General features: G+C 41.4%; 2 protein-coding genes across 2 annotated transcripts in view; both read right to left on the bottom strand.

The window, feature by feature from the left end:
- The window catches only part of adam12b (ADAM metallopeptidase domain 12b), a 73,095-nt gene extending 60,509 nt beyond the window's left edge, over nt 1-12,586 (bottom strand). The window contains exon 1 of the mRNA XM_071895348.2: nt 12,478-12,586. Coding sequence (XP_071751449.2) covers nt 12,478-12,586 — 109 coding nt within the window. The remainder of the gene's footprint in view (nt 1-12,477) is intronic.
- A 2,577-nt stretch (nt 12,587-15,163) lies between these two features.
- Nucleotides 15,164-18,014, bottom strand: part of LOC139908590 ((E2-independent) E3 ubiquitin-conjugating enzyme FATS) — an 11,336-nt gene continuing 8,485 nt past the window's right edge. The window contains exon 6 of the mRNA XM_078288618.1: nt 15,164-16,313. Within this exon, the coding sequence (XP_078144744.1) occupies nt 16,284-16,313 (30 nt within the window). The 3' untranslated portion in view covers nt 15,164-16,283. The remainder of the gene's footprint in view (nt 16,314-18,014) is intronic.

The following is an 18,014-nucleotide window of genomic DNA, read 5'->3' as shown; positions in this document are numbered from 1 at the left end:
TTCAAACAGTCTGCGCGACGGAGTGTGCTCTGCGCTCTCACTGTGGCCCAGACTCCCCCATTTATCCACAGTGCATAATAGCCTAACAAGGGCATGAAAAGGGACCTCCTATTTTTTTATGGGGTATTTGAGCACGTGCCGACAGTAGTTTGTTGATTTTAGTGGTGCGTGAAAACCGCGTCGGACAGAGGGAGCAGTATAACTGAGACCACAGACTGTGGCTGGAGTATCATTAAAAAGACGCTATAAAAAGAAAGCCAGGCAGACATCTTGTTAATAAACGCCTTCAACAGTTCCACTGGTCTCCCTCGCAATTCATTTAGATCTCTCAGATACTGAATGAGTTTGCGTTAATTAAACAATACCAATGCAGGGAAGAGACTAAATGTGTGTGTGTGTGTGTACGTGTGCACAAGCACATCATGTTTGTGTGTGAGTCTGGGTGTCTATGTGTAGCAGGCTGCAAGCAAGCAGAGTGAAAATGAAAGTGTGTATGCAACATCCGTCATTGCTCCCAAAAAGAAACATTCCCTCCAAGCAGGAAGAAATTTGACATTCATGATCGTTCTCATGGGGTTGATCCTCCTTGGGAACCTTTGGAATTCTAAATAAAACTGGGTTAATCCCATATGTTTTCTGGTGAGTATCTTGATTGCTACGGCAACCACAATCATATTCCCATATTCGACACAAGGGAAAATCAGCTGCGGGTCATGCATCTGAAAACCCAAGTCTGTTTGGCAGCCAGAAACATCGCTCCCCCACTCTCTTTATAAATAGCCTTGCAAGCTAGACCTCTTTTAAAGCCCACTGTAGGGTGTTGATCTAACAAGGGGAACTCTGATCCGCCATTCTGCTCCAAGCCTGAGCAGTATTGCTAATTGGCTGGTAAATAATTTGAATTCACACAGTGGCAGCTGGTGTCCACTTTACTCAGCGGGGGAGAGGCGCAGCCAAAGATATAAACAAACAAAATGGCCCACAATTACTTGATTCAACAGGAGGGTGCTGGACTCAAAGTCAACCTCATTACCTATTCTTATGGTACCTGATGCATCAAAGCGGCTTTCCAGACTTTTTCCAATTCATTTTTTTATTGTTTGGAGCAGCAGGAACGGGATGGGAAGTGGGGATGTGGGATTAAGGCCAGGCAACTAATATACATGTATAAATAATAAATGAAAAATGACTACGTGCGGCATTATTTAGGCTGCCTTTGGTTTCTAGTACAAACAGAATATATTACTTTTCATTCACACCTAATACATGCCCAATCAGCAATGTTCCCATCCAGTCTCTCTCTTGAGAGGAACAGTATAGAGAATAGACAGGGGGGATGTAGGAAGTGGGGAAGGGCAACAAAAAAATAAATAAATAAGCGATGAAGGACATGAAAAAAGGCATAGGCAAGGTGTTTAGAGAATAGAAATGGAGAGCAGAGAAGAGAGAGAGAGAGAGAGAGAGAGAGAGAGAGGACGATGGCTACTGTCCAAGCTTGTGTAATTTTAACCACATCCAAATGGGGCTTTAGAGACCTGCACTCTGGTTATTATGAAAACACATTTGCATACAAACTACATACAGTATGCTATATGAAAAGGAAAAAAGATTATACCCTAGCCTACATATTTTGATCTTTTTGAACATTTTTAATGCCGTTCACTAGCGGTTTTATGTGCCAGATAAAATTATTATGTAAACATAAACGCCAACAGTTACCACACTGTACAGGAAAATATATTCATCGTTATTTTACATTATTAATACAGTACAAGAATTTCATCAGTTTTTGTGGATTGTTGAGAATGGTTATGAAAATAGGATGCTGGGAGAATCTCAGGGTGAGAGTGGAGAGAAGAAGGAGACACAACACATGAAAAGTGTTATGTTATCTTTTATGTTGTGATCAAGTCAGAGCTTTGTCATATTATCTGCTCTTCACAATAGGGGCCTGGTCTCACAGCTTTCAAATGAGTTCAAATGAAGAGTGAGAAAACACAACTGGGCCCTGGAGATATTACCTTTCTGCTCTGCCTCAACACCAGGAACAACCAGGTCCTTTAATAACACCGGATCAGGGGGTGAGAACTGTGATTATGGATTTAATAATGAGGAGGATTAAAATTAAGTGGTCTGACTGAGCTATCTTTACAAACATCTTACCGTCCTGGAACAGACTCAACGGCCTGGGCTTTATCTCCAGCAGCATCCACTCTGTCCCTCTTCAGAAAGCCAAAAGCTGGACTAATCTGAACCCTTGCTGTGGCGCCAATGGTTTGATGTATGTTTAGGATGCTGAGACCATGGAGGAAGAGAATAACTACAACTAGGGCTCAAAGATACTGACAAAAAATCGAATTGCAATTATTTGACAGAATATTGCAATTGCGATTTAAACTGTGATTCATATCATCACAAGTTTTTCTTGTCATGCATTTTTTAGAACTTGTTTAAAGAAAATTGATGTTGTTAAAAAAATAGATGCCAGTGTGCAGGATTTACTGAGTTTGAGTATGAGGAAAGATTTTGATCCATGGACTAAAGATTACCTGGAGCTCTAAAACACCTTGTAAAAATCCATGTTGGATGCCTCTCTCTTATTTGGAGCCTCTGCAATTTGGAAATTGCAATTTCAAGTTGTTGTTTTTTTCAATTAATTGTTCAGCTCTAACTACAACTAAAACTACTACACTACTATTGTCAAATCCCAGCAGGGACTCCAGTCTGTCCTCTATGCATCCTCACCAATGGCAGCCTCCAAGCGTACGTCTTCATTCCCAGCTACACCTACATTACTCAGCCATACAACAGCTGCACCACCGGCTCCATCTACAACCTCCAGTCCTCCATTCAAATCCCTGTGATAGGATAGCAAATGCCCTCAAAGAAAGGAGTTTCAGCCAACATGATTTACTGGATGAGCCACTTCCAGCAAAGAAGTGGAAGATGATGGCTCCAACTCACCCACATCAACCAGGAGAAATGAGTATAACTGCAACCACTGGACTGAAGTGAGATAGATGTTCTTATTAGCTTGGAAAGGTCGACTGTTTCATGCCATTTTCATTTTACTGGCCTGTTCGCAATCATTTCAAAGCTCTAACGTGTGTGTGTCTGTGTCTGTGTGCGCGTGTGTGTGTAAGATGAAAGTAAACCCTTGAGCTGAATAACAGTGTTGCATGACTGATGTAATTATCATAAATGAAATGATCAGCAATTAGTACTTAGTAAATAAATTGGTAACAAGTGGGAAGTACTATGACACTGTAATGATAATAATAAATCCTAATGATTCACTTCATACAACTGGTAAACATGATTGTGACACAACAGTCAGGCTCTATTGATTTTCTATAGTCAGTATGTAAATTATAGAGCAGTATGCAATATCATTATCTGAAGTGTGTGTATGTATCTTGAGGAGGAAGATACAAGAAAGGTGTTGCAGTTTTATGATTCAGTGAATGTCTTGATGGCCTTGGTGCTTTCTCAACTTCCACTTCAGATCCCAGCAAACTGCATCATCTCTTGAAAGAAATCTGAGGATTAAAGATGCTAAAATGTTTTCATCTTTTAGGTCAAAGTGAAACAAAGGAGCTCTACAAACACCTTAGCTAAGCTCTCCGTATACATCCAATTACTGATTCCTTATGAAAACACCACTGACCTAAATACTGCAGTGGATGCTACACCTACATTGTGCCCTCGGAAATAAAGAGCCCTCAACAAAGAGAATGGCGAATGAAGTGGCTTTGAAATACAGTACAGCTCATGACTATCTTAATAAAGACGCATTCATGGTATTAAAAAATGGCATCCAACTACCCTTTCAACATCAATAAGATAGTGAGATCTATGGGGTTGCCCTTGCATTTATTTGATCAACAAAAAGACTGAGTCGGTTCAGAAAAACACATTAATTCTTACTGTCTTTCATATTTGGAGTACTTTGGTCTTGTCTTAATGTGAAACCCAACACTGAAATAAGATCCGGATCTTCCTTCATAACAAACACTCCTCCTTCGAACATTGTAGTTATGGTTTAGACATCAAAAACAGCATTTTACAATTCCTCCTGTTAAAGACTCCTGATAAATCCTTTTTACCAACAGTAAAAGGCCCCGACGCTGACACAGTTCATCTCAGACATAATGTTCCTAGACTAATGAAACCCAAGAAAAGATAGACAGCAATGTTTAAAAAAGGAGTACAGTCGAAGCTCTCTGAAGTGCTCGCTAAAGGCTGGATATAAGTAGAGTGATGCTTGATGCTAGAAGCAACTTAAATGAAAAGGCTCTTATAACTGGAAAAAAAAAAATAGCACTAGTGAGACATATCTAGGCTTCGCTTCTCCAAGGAGAATGAGTGTAAAAATATGTTCTTCATCTCTCAGCGCTTCATCTTGAACAGCACACTGAACTGTGGCTTACATCATGTTGGTTCAGGTTCTTCCACAAAAAGACGGAAATTACAGTGGATTCAGCAAGACACTGCCCAAAGTTGTAATTGCCTGCTACTGGCAATGTTCAAAAGAAAAACTATGAATACTCTTTTCAGAGATGTTTTTCCATTTTTTTGTTTAGGAGATTTAATTTGAGATGAGGTTAACATAAAAATATGTATCTGCCTTGCCCTGCGTCTGCTAACCTCTCTCTTGCAAGGGTGGAAGTAGGGTGGATAATTGAGTTGCTTTTTTAAAGTTTACTTTCACTTCATGACGTTTTGACTGAGCATGACACTGGAGCAGACTGGAGCTGGTCGTCTACAGCAGTGATTCTCAACCTTTTTCATATCAAGGACCCCTAATGTAGTACAAATTAGGCCCACGGACCCCCATTTCACCCAAATCTGAGAATATTTGTATCGTTAGATACGATTTTGTCCAGAATTCCATGACTATCTGTATTGTAAGTAGAGAACTATGTCTACATTTCCTCTTCTTCTCAAATTGTACTAACTTCTTGTAAATTAAATAAAGATGAAGTTTAAGAATTCATCATTTTGCTGGGGACCCCCTGGAACCCCCTCAAGGACCCCTGGTGGTCCTCGGACCCCACGTTGAGAACCACTGGTCTACAGGGCTTGGATGTCAAAGGTTGGAAGTTACAAACCCGGTTATTTCTTTGACAAGCCATAAAACCTTGAGGTGAGATTGTTGTATTTTTTAAATGTTTAACTTTGCAGTGTTTTCTTAATAAAAGTCTGTATGATGTGTATATCCACAAACACATATTACAGTTGAAATGGGGAGCGGGTTAGCTTTAATTCAAGCCTATTTCTGAGTTGCTAGGTTTAGCCATGTGGAAGCAAGCTAAAAAGTTATTTTAAGAGGTCAAATGGGGTTGGTTGTCTCAGTTGCCTGTGGGGCTGGTTGTCACACACGCTGCGATTCCTTTGATTCTGAGGAGCGAGTTGAAGCTTTCATGATTTTCTTTGAATGTAAGCAAGGTTCATGCTGATAGCTCTACTGTTGCTGTCACACACGCACGTGCATACACACACGCACGCACACACACCTCTTGTTCGCTGAAAAAAGGATGTTGTGATTTTTGTTTTATATGTTTTTCACTTCGAGAAATGCTTACATGTTTTAAATGCTCTAAATTCTGTTGTTGCTGTGTAGCTGTAAATAATGTGCTGCTTTCTAAGACGGCACATATCTTAGGGTGTGAAACTGTGGCATATTATAGAAAAATCCTTAACTAGTATCAGTAATTATTGGGTAGATATAATAGCTCCAGTGGTTTTGGACATTTTAAAACTAATTTGGTGTCTCTAGCATGAAAAAGAAAAAAGCTCTAAAAGTTTAAAAACAAAAAATAGTTTTATCCATTGGAAAATATAGGGACAGTCAGGAGTGTCTTTGATGGTTAATAAATATTTGTCAAAATATCCAACAAGTATAACAGAGATATCAATTTCAATCCAAGACTTTAAGCTTTCTGCTGATGTTAAAACAGATTTTGTGAGATACACTGACTCCAGGAGAAATCCATATGAAAGCAAAAAGTGGGACAACCAGCACTGGTCTCCCCAAAATTTCAGGATCATATTTTTAGAATTCTCTACATAGAATTCTATAAACACATATGCAATATCAAATATTAAACTCTCCCATATCAAACTATCCTCTTACATTGCATGGGAAAGATCAGTAACAATGTCTGTTTTCAGTTACCTTTACTCTGAGGACATTTTCAATAAACTACCTTTTACTTTACTAGATTTTTGCACCAGTAATTTGAATTCTACTTAAGTTTCAACAGTAGCCTACTTCTACTTAAGCAGGATGTTTTGGTACTCTTTCCGCCCCTGCTCTCTGGCTCCTTTCCCACTGGCGTCTCTATACCTGGAAGTAATGGAAAGGTTTATTTAGATGCGCTGAGTGGGACCAGTTGTTCAAAGCAGAATGAAAAAGAGATAGAGAGGAAAGGGAGAGGGCTAAAAGATTTGCCATGCCATCCAACCATTATGAGCTTATTATTCACAGCAGGAGGAGGGACCAGGGAGCCCACTGGGGCAGAGAGAGAGAGGGGGGGTGAGAGAGAAAGGGGCTGACAGGCAAACGGAGACAGATCGAGTCCCAAAGCCCTTTGCAGGAGTTGAAAATGTGAGCGTTCCCTCTTTGCCTCATTTCCACAATCCCTCCTTCTATTAGCAACTCCCTTACCGCTCACTTTCTCCAGTGATGACACACTCCATGTGGTAATTAGAGCTGAAGTTGAGGGGGTGTTAATCCTGGATGTGGGACCCCCACCCCCACTCCAAACAGAACAGCCCATTATGGGCCTGATGGGGTAAGCAACAGGGTCAGCGGATCACAATGAAATAATGGTAATAGGAGACTCTTCAGAGTGGGTTAGTGGGATTTGCCTCTGCGTCCCACTCCCATCCTGCGGGAGCAACAGTGGAAAAGCCAATTCCCATCTTGTCCTCCACAGACTTGGGCATTATGTCTCCGAGCTATGGGGATTTCAGCTTGGAGGATTTGGGGATTTACAGGAACTTATCACACATGCTGGGTCACCTAACAGCCAGTTGTGGGGGAGAAAGGTCCAACTCGGACTGAATGGCTTTCAGCGTTGAATGTTTTCAATAGTAAAATCCTTAAATTCACCTAAAAAATATGGGTCTGTCACAAGCACCCAAGGGTTTTGTATTTTTCGGGATTTTGCAAAGCTTGCAAGAAGGGAAATGCATGCATGTGTGCATGCATAGACCCACATGCACGCGCGCACACACACACATACAGATCTAGAGGCCTCAAACTGCTGCGGGCAAAGCACAACCAGCCTCTGCCTCACAGGTTTTGCCTTACAAACAGTGTTTCACTTCATATAATATTCCCTCAGTCGTTCAGAACAGCTTCTACTCCCCTCCTCCACATCTTCCACAGTTTAAAGGCTGATGGTTTAAGAGCATGGCTGGACTCCAATCAACAACAGTTCACAGCAAATACACTGACGCAGCAGTGTGATGACCTTTCAGTTGTGAAACTATTGATGCGGGGCTCAGTCTGCTGGACAAATGCATGATGGGTCTGAAACCCAACTCATGCTATTTCATCAATCACTTTCTTCTCCAGTTCTTACTGTTATCCCTGCAAAATATTATATTTCTTGAGAAGGGCAAAGAAAAAAAAACCCCCAACAACAAGAAACTACTGTTCCATAGAATTAATATTTCCCCCAACACTTCTGAAAGTGTAAGCCAACATATTCCCTATTTCTTCCACCACACCTCAATCCTCTCGTTCATTTTAAATCTGAGAACAGACAATTGCTTGTGTAAACCTCAGCACACCTCACACACTTTCAATATCCCTTCTCATTCTGCATTCAGGCATAAATATCAACCGCTTGGTGTTCATAGACAACAAGTTGTGACAGCGTCGGCTCCATGTGTTTTTCCTCCCTACTCTCTCTCTCTTCATTACTCTTTCCTTCCCCTCTCTGCTCTCTCTACAGAAAGTGAGCCTCTCTCCACAGCGTCTTTCTTCATCCCAGAGATAATCGTCTGTCCAACAGAAACATCTGAGCTTCACAGCACGTATGAGCCGTACGTATGAGCCTCTCCCTATATGTCTTTTTTCTCTGAGTGCTGATGGAGTTCAGGGCCACCCCATCCCCTGCCCCACCCATGACCCCATCCGAGTGCTTTCTGTCAATGTTCCGTGGGTGACGGTCTACAGCGCTGTTGCTGTCTCACACCCAGCTTTCTCACACTTCTGCAGCATGATGTGAAGCCGTCCCTTCCCTTCTCACCCTGTTTCGTTGTGCGTCTCACTCACCTTTGTCTCTATTGCTTTTCCTCGCTTTCTTTTCCCTATCTCCCTCATCTTGCTCATTCTCTCTGTCTCTCTCTCTCTCTCTCTCTCTCTGTCACTTATTTCACTCAACCTTCCAAACCACCTGAAAGCTGGAAAGGCAAGAAGCGTCGCAGGTGTGTACATCAATTTGCTCAGATTTGCACACAGCGGTCTGCGTCTCTCGGATGTGCGTGCCGCTGGCATGTGTTTGTGTTTGTGTCTTTGTCTCATAGCATCTCTCTGTCTACTATGTCTATGATCTTACCCCGAGGCAGAGCGGCACGTTGCGAGCTGGAAGATGCTAAATCACTCTGATGGCTATAATGACCAATGATGCTTAACAGAGGGAGACGTTGCTAACTGTGTCTGTCGTTCCCTCATGGGCAACAAATCAATGCCAGCCTGTCCTCAAAATGTCAAGCGACAGCCACTCTGCAGGGTTTGAAAGACAGACCAGGAAGAGGTTATTTCCTAAATGGCTTTACCAGAGAGAGGTCGTTTCAACAGGATGGCAGCCATACGTCAGCGTTCCGCCACAGACTGGAGGATGTGTGTGAGTTACATCCCAGGAAACTGTGTTGAAAGGTGGGCTATGCTCCTTAGAGAGGCAGGGGGAGTGTGTGTTTGAATTTCTACGCTTGAGTGTTTCGGGGGGCTCTCAGGGCGAGTTTCATTCTCCTCTCCTCCGCGATATTTGGACAACACAGACATTCTAATCCTTCTAATTAATTCTGTCTGATGCTACGGTCGGACCAGACGATATCCTCCGATCTAATCCAGGTCATTTGTTTTTCTCTCTAATTGTTTATTGAACCGCTGGTAAATGACAAATCACAAAAAGTACACAATCTCACTGAAATCGCTTGAAATGAGAATCAACACAATTACGAGTTTCCTCGGCCCAGAAAAGGGATCAGACCCTCAGAGAACAAGCAGAGAGAGAGAGAGAGAGAGAGAGAGATTCGTCAAAGATTTGTAAACAGAGCCTACTCTATTCTTGGCCCTGAGGGGTTATATTTTAGATTTGCTGGAGAAGTTTAGATGTTAACAGAACTCTGAAGGCATATACAGCTTAATTTAAGAAGTCACATATACTATTCCAAATGAATGCATTGAATGGTCCAGTCAGTATTTGTAAACGCAAATAACTTCCCCAAAGCTAGTAAGCAGAGGGCCAATTCAACTCTGATCAGATCTAAAACTGATGTATTCCTTGATGTTGACTTTGTAGATTTATACACTGTTTTTTCTGAACTTTTACATCCAAACAACATTCATACGATGGTAGCTCTATTAGCTTTTAACCAGACATGTATCATTATGCCAAGAAAATCAATCTAGGAACCATCAGCTACCCTTTTGATCGTTTCCATACATTCTTTCTGAAGCCGTACATTGAAATCACAGATGTCAGGGTCAAGACAACCTATCTATCTTGTTTTAGGCAATGGGAGACATATGAGACATCCTTGTGTACAGATCAAATCAATGTAAGGCACGTTTGAACGCTGAACTTCAGTGTTATAAATTCAATGAACAGTCTTATTTTCCTCGCTGGTACTCAACAAATTAATTCTTAAACAGTGGAAAGACTCATCTCCTCCTAGCCTAAGCAACTGGAATCATCTGAGCTTCTACATAAATGTTGAGAAAACAGTAACCAACGACAAGAACACAATTCTCTGGAGGTAAACAGACACACTTAAGCTGCCCGATGACTCATGGGAATAATAGAGCTATACAGACTGACCTTAACCCTATGCTGTTTTTGTGTATGTGTGTACAGTATATTGTTACGGCTTCATTTTCTTTTTCTCATTGCAAACCTCTTGCTATACGGTACCTTCACTCTAGTGACCACTTGTTGAATATTCCTTGTAAAAGAAATTCACTGTTATTGCCCAGTATGTGCTTCAACTCCAGCACATTGTGAACAGGACGAACACATCATTTCTATCTGATGCATCAATAAAATGAATACAATGAATGTTATTATTATTATTATTATTATTATTATTATTATCCCTGCTGATTAATACCCAATATGTTTAATCTGCTAAAGATGAATTACTTGCACTTGCACTTATACTACTACTGCCTGATTCCCAATTACCATTGTAATTTTGTACTCTGCTGTCTTGTTGCATTGTTCCTATTATTTTCGTACTCTAGTGTGGCCCCAAGAAAAAGATTTTCATTTCACTGTACACTTGTGTAAGATGGAATGTAAATAATGTTGAATATGCCAGGGACAAAATTCTCTCTTCACAGCTCCTGCCATCTCTGTCTTAGCATCACTAAACAAAAAAAAACAAATCGGCAGAATCTCTGAATTGAAAAATTTCTTCATTGATTTCCAGGGAGAAAAAACAATTTGAACAATTTGTACAGAACTAAAGGGAAGATTTGCCTGGAGGAACGCTCTCTACCTTCCTACAAAGTCCCCAAACACTGACTCACAAAGTACAGCGTGATAAAGACGTTGTAGCGTGGTCTCTATCTCCGCTCCTCTGTGGTGGAGGGAGGCCATGGCAAACTGCTCAGAGAGGAGCTGCACTCAATATCCTGCTGACATCAAAGAGGTGCTGCTGCCCTATTTCAATACTCACACTACCCCTTAAAACTATTTTTACTCCCTGCGTTCACATATTGGATAACCCTCTGAGTGCGAGTTTTAATGACCCCACATTGAGATGATGTGTGCAGTAAACATCCGCTGTACTGCAGCTTCCTCCCTCTCTCTCAGTGCGGGCAATTTTCAGGGGAGGAGCTTTGCTTATCATTTATATATTTGCAATAATGATGCGCCCCTCCCCTGCTCCTGGACATCAAGTGTTGCACCAAATGACTGACAATGAACAGTGTGTATATTTTTTAAAGAAATTAAGTGTGTAACCTTGCTGGGTAAACTTTTGCTGGGTGAATTGCATATAAATGAATAAGAAATCATTCATTCATCAATCATAAACCTCAATATTTACAATTTAGCCTCTCTTCTCTGTGCTAATGGATGTTGTGTACATGGGGTACCCATTATAACTGTAGCAACATAGTGTGATGATGAAATCAGCTGTCTTTTTCAGTTTACAAGTGTATTGTATTTGATTTGCCTGAGATAGAACAATATAGTTTATTCATTTGTTTGTTTGTTGGTTTGTTAGCTTATTTACTTTTGGATATTGCTAAATCCTACCTCAACCTGTCTCAACATACAAACACCACAAAACCCAGTTTGGCCAGTCCAACAGCATTTTGATCTGTGCCACAGTATACAGAATCCCACTGTGCTTTATATTTGGCTGAATCTACAGACAGTTATTGTATTCCCCATATTACATTAGGCCTACAGTCTTATTCTCGCCAGCTTTATCTATGTAATTTGATCTTGCTACTATACACACAGCCACAAATGCAAACACACACACACACACACAAACAAAGAAGTAACCTGGCACGTGCTCTGCCCCTCATACACAATACCCTCTCATCACTTGCTTATTCATTCAGCAGATTTAATTTAGAACCGAGGGCTGAATAATAACATCCTGGGTGGTTTGTGTTTACAACCTAAAGATTAAGCTGTCTCCTGGATGTTCAACTCATCTATCCAGCTGACAGCAGTTGTCTGTCTGACTTCCCTCTATTGTTCCACATCATCTATCTGAGCAGGAGGATGAGTCTAAAAAAAAAAGTCTGTCTCTCCACTCTTTCTCTCCCAAATGTCAAATGCCTAGAATGACAATGAAACTTGAACTGACTGAAAAGAGAAATGTCAAAAAGGAAATCATTTTCATAGGGGTGTAAAGCAAGCCTAGAGATAATTCAACAGTTAATTTAACGACAGTAATCCTATAATAAATTTTAGAAGGATATTATAAGAATATCACACCTATAGGAATATTATAGAAACACCAGAGGAGATAAACTACCATAAAGTAGCCTGCGATAAGGTTACTATAAACACACTACTGACCCACTGTGAGTCCCTATAGGAATATTAACTATGGAAATGTAAGAGTGATTTTTCAGACATTTCATTGCTTTATCCAGTAAGCCAAACGATCCAAACCATGCTCATTCAGTTGACACGGTGGCTCAATATCTCAGCTCCACTCCATAAAAAAACGTCTGAATGAATGATTGTTAACAGCTTTACATATTTTACTTACCTTCGCGCATGTTGTAAATTGTGTTGTCAGCATTATGGACTGCCGTGGACAGGGAGAAGACGTGGAGCGCGATCAGAAAGGCAAAGTTATTCCGCCGCCAGTTTCTCATGTTGCCCGGCTTGGGAAAGGTGGGGAAAGCGCACCGGTCAGACTGCGTTATGGCAACACGACCATAACAGACTTCACAGGTGATATGGCCCAGACCCGGGAATCAGTCGAGGCAGGTACAGTGTTGTAGTGGGAAAGTCGACAAGACTTCACTAACGAGACTCCTCCAAGATACGGTATAGGCTGTCACTCCAAAAGAGAAGCTGTCAAAAAGTTTTCGTCAGTATAATGTAGCCTTTTTGCGCGCAAAGGTTCGGGGAAAAATACAAATACATTTATAATTGTTGCTGTATCAAGGTGTTGCTAAAGGGTTTAATAGGAACATGGCAAGGAACGATACAACAGAGAGAAAGGAGAGGATGTTAGAGAATTAAGCAGACGGACTTGTCTTGCGCCATCCCCTTGTACCGGAGCAGCTTCACTTTGCCATGTGCGCCACAGACTCTGTCGGGTCCTAGCGCCGTGGTGTTCGATCCAAATCAGTTGTCAAATCAGATCTCGGGATGTAATTTGCATAGACAATAGCCCATGAAACCTATTCGGGCGTGCTGACAGCATTTCAGAATAGCGCACTTACAATTTCAAATTTTAACAGCATTATGCTTTTAATTAAAGCCTTTCATAATGAAACTTAAGCGTAAATTATAGCCCATTAAAGGAAAAAAAAAAACATTCAGCAATCAAAATGCTGAGCCACCCCCACATCTTTGAATGCCTCTGTCAAACACACACACACACACGCACACGCGCACACACACACACACACACACACACACACACACACACACACACACACACACACACAAAGACAAACTGTCATCACCTTGGCCCCATCTGTGTTTTGCGCAGGCTACCTGGTCTGGTTTAGTCTAATCTAGTTTAGTCTGTGTACGCTGCAGGCGAAAAACCGCAGATGTCTCTTAGCAGGCATCAATTCACTTCCTATCTCAACCGAGGCTACACAGGGCTAACTACAAAGGAAAGGAGGATTGTTTTGCCTAGATTTCTATAGATTGAGTTGTGTCCTTCAAAGCCCATAGTATCACTGTGTATCACAGAATATTTATCTTCGTTGTTTTCTCCACGAAGACAAGCTGAGTTTTGCGAAAATGTACTGAATCGAACAAAAAAAAAAAAAAACACCCTACAAAACATCCTCTGTTTCTCTGTTACGTGTTCAGCTGCAACTGTTAGATCTGATCTGTTTTGTCAGTGTTTTGAAATGTCTCCCTTGCTCCTCTTGCCTGTTGCTCATCCTCAATCTTCTTTGGTGATACCTACTTTATTTCAGCTTCACTGGAGTACCTATGTGAGTAGTGTAGATATTAGCTGGTGTTGCTGTTGAAATCACTAGCCTAGAATGCAGAGCCACTGCTGGAGAGAGACTGCAAAGTTGTGTTTGAGGTCACCTCAAACATTGCTGCCACAAAAAAAGCTGTAAAAATCAGCCAATCACAAGTCCCTCAGAAATGGCTATGGGGCTGCATTATTCATTTAGTATTGATGCCAGTGAAATGACCAAACTCTTTTAAAATCAATGGCTCTCATTGAAAGTGCACAGTTATTTCTCTATGAATATCAGCCTTGCTTCAGTCCTGTCGGAGTCAGACATATTAATTTTGAGCCATGGTCATCAGAGTCAAGGCCTTGGGAAGCTGGTCCAGGCCTCTCAGAGCACACAGTCCACATTATGCAGAGACAGCAATGTGACAAAGAGACACATGACGCTTCACAGAGAACGAGGATGACTGACAGGAGCCCTTCTCCTTCTATACAACTCTGTGTCAGTCCGTGCTCAGCCTCTGGAACAAGCCTACATGGCTGAGGAGCAACTCTCCCACGTGGATCACTCCTATACGTTGGCTTGCCGCTAACATGGGCATCGGTCAAGCCAGTAGATATGAATAGGTGCACTGTTTCCTACACGTGTTGTTGTACTGTGTGTTCGTATTAGATCATTCTCAATGGCACATCCTTGCAGTACATAGCCACTTCATCCTGGAATAGGATGAAATTAGCAGAACACAATTCAACCTTCATTCAACCATTCTGTCTTGGACTGAAAGCCCTGAATCTTTCTGTCTGTGTTCACTCCGGTGCAGTCTACTCATCACAAGTCTGCCACTACAGTATGTATTTAGATATTTTCTGAGCCTTGGGATGTACACTACCAGTCAAACATTTGGACACACCACATTTTTCTTTATCTGTACTATTTTCCACATTTTAGAATAATAGTAAATACATCAAAACTATGAAATAGCACAAATTAAATTATACAGTGACCAAAAAAGTGATAAACAAATCAAAACTATCTTATATTTTCGATTCTTTAAAGTAGCCGCCCTTTGCCTTGATGGAAAGGCAAAGGCTTTGGAAAGAAATTCATTCATAGGCATCAACTTCACTATTTATATTTGCCTAAGAAACACATTTCAAGCATTTAAGCATAAGCCTTTAGATCAAAATGGCTTTAAGATAATTCAATCAGGTGTGTCCAAACTTTTGACTTGTAGTGTATGTCCTTCCCTCCTGATCCGTCCCATCGTCTCTGTTTAAATGCCACAGAGATGTCAGTCACCTTTGCAGGGTTGTATGTATGGACTGTAGTCACAGGCTTCACCCAGAATCTTCTCTTATTACAATGTCATCTCTGGTGCGGAGCTCCATGACAAAGGCTCCTTTCACAGACGCTCGCTGTCTCCTGAGTTCTATTAGCTTGGAATTCCAGTGTTCCGGATGGGAGGTTCCAGAATCCTCGAGGCAGACGAGAAGCCGGTGACGAAACACGGTCCCCTCTCTCCGTTTCATAAACACCCACCAGTGACACACAGCCTGGGTGCTTTGCTCCAAGCGTCAAGCCGCAACTTCTCAGAAAATGAGACTGCTGCTATATAGAGTGTCCTTGGAATACTTTTTTTTATTTCATTTTAAGATACAGTAATACAATTTAGAGGAGAATGATGATATTCTAGATCAGGAATCAAATCATTAGGCCTACGCTGAGGAAAGAAAAGAGTAAAATTATCTGTATTGCATTTAATCACTGGGTCTTAATTTGAGAGACAAAAAACACTAAGATTTCATTGCATTTCATATTTCAACAGACAAAGCCTTCTCCGTTTCATTGTGAGTGTGCGGGTGTGGGGTGGGGAGGTTGGGCTGTGTGGATGTCTGCACACAACATAGAGCGACTCAGCCTCAATAACACATGCCATGAACTTCACATACACTTTTACTTGCTCTGTAGAAGCACTCTGTAGAGGAAGTAAAACTGTATGGTCAGCATAGTGGTTTAGTTTGCCTTCCATGATTCATACAACCTGCCACTGGTCACACCTATTGTGCCATTGGCAGAAATATCTACATATGTCTGACTATCACCACAATTATATCCATGTTTTAGTGTTTGGAAAAGACGTGGTGTTGCTTTCATCCTCTTGTTGCATTCCTTTGCGTTGTAAAGCCATGATAATACAAAGAACAAAGTTACAATAGGACATGATCTCTCTAACAAAAGGGCAATCTTAATAAAAAAGCAATGCATATGCACAGGCATGGCAAAGACTCGCATATAATATCAAGTCAGTGAATACAAAGTCATAATTAATATACATGGAGGAAAAGGGAAGGGCTGAACACGCTGCGTTTCGGAATAATCAGTGAATGAGCCTCATTCGCCTTTGAGTGTTTCTCATTTATCTTTGCAGGATCTGGTCCAGGAGTCTCTGCAAAATAACAACAAAAACAAAGGTACCAATTACCCAAAGAGAAAAGCAGACCAAAACATACCTGTCTGCACCTACACCTCCCTTCCCTCAATCTCTTAAGAGCAGCTCTGCTTCAAACAGGAGCGACTCCTGCTGCTAAATTGGCTTTCACTTCCATCAGCCTTCCCCCTGAGGTGGCCGAGCCCAGGTAGGGGAAATAATGCTATGTTGCTATCTGACCAAACAGCCCGCTATGCAATCACCCTCCTCATACAGTACCCAACAGCTGGAATCTCATTTCAGCCACCATTCAAAGCCGCGCTCCCTCTACCCGCCGCTATCAGACCGCTCTCTGAGCCTGCTGCACGTGTCTTCCATGGGCTCCACCTCTCTGTGTGTCGGAGACTTACTGACAAAAATGAGGCCTCAAAAGCACACACAACTCAATGTTTATCAATGAGGCACACACTCCTTCCCACCAATCTCACTATGGTTCGGTCTGGCTAATAGTTTCATTTGAGAGGTGGCAGGGTCAGGCTGGCATCGCGGCAGTCGTGCCTGCGCCATTCCCCCCAGGAATGAAATATTCTCTCAGAGAGCCATTTGACGTCATGCAATTTTTATGACCTCAGTGATGTAAAATGCTTCTAGGAGTTTATTTAGCTACACTGTTAATTCTATAGTTGCTGGCTGTGTCACAAAATCACACCCCAGTTTACCTAACTAAGGAGAGACAAGCCAATCACCTTTAATTCACCTTGGCTAACATCTCTCTCTCTCTCTCCCTCTCCTCTCTCTTTCTCTCTGCCTCTCTCTCTCTCTCTCTCTCTCTCTCTCTCACACACACACACACACATACTGAAAGCCACAATGATTGTGTAATTATCTGTGAGAGATTGGGGACATCTCTTCACATTGCTCACATCACACCTGACTGACAGTGACTGCATTGTTCTGTTCAGGTCATGATGGGAGAGTGAGTGAAGGCTCGACTACAAGTGAATCTGAATGGATCCACCTATCTGTCTGACACTGCATGTCCTAAATATATCATTCATCGACAACATGCCCTTCAGTCTGGGAAGACATGGTACTGCCTGTTAAGGAAGGTCTTATGCATCATTTTGGCATTATAACCAAGTGAGGAATGTGTCACTTATAAGCTTTGGTTTCTGAAGAGCTGAAAAGACAAATCAAATATTCTCATGAAGAAAGAGATGGGCTGCAAAAGGAGCAGTAACCTTGATGCCGAAGGGAAGGTTTTAGTTTTTGCATAAATGATCCGCAGGTTCTTTGTGTTTTCTGATACGGTTATGAAAAAAAAAACAGTCACTAAAAATGAATAGGTAGGCTATCACATAAAATGGGAGGGAAATTAATAGACCTAACATCAAATGCATATTTATTTGGGCAATAGTCCAGTTTGGTGTATGACAAAGAAGAGGATCTGCTGTTAAGCAGTCAAATAGTGACCTCTGCTGGACAAAGATCAAACCATGTTTCATTGTATGGCTATGAGGGATTCTTACATTCAGAGACTTGCATATGAATTGAATTACACATAAAAAGTACACTATCTAGATATCATTCAATGGTATCTGTTCAAAACAATAAACACTCTAAAAACTTATCAAAACATGGACTAACTTAATGCAGCCACGAATATATTGCAATAGTTTCTCCATGAAATATACTCTGTGGAAACTCTGCCTTCAGGGT

This window comes from Centroberyx gerrardi, chromosome 15, assembly GCF_048128805.1.
Source record: "Centroberyx gerrardi isolate f3 chromosome 15, fCenGer3.hap1.cur.20231027, whole genome shotgun sequence".
NCBI classification, from domain to species: Eukaryota; Metazoa; Chordata; class Actinopteri; order Beryciformes; family Berycidae; genus Centroberyx; species Centroberyx gerrardi.
This window is presented reverse-complemented; position numbering and strand designations above follow the sequence as displayed.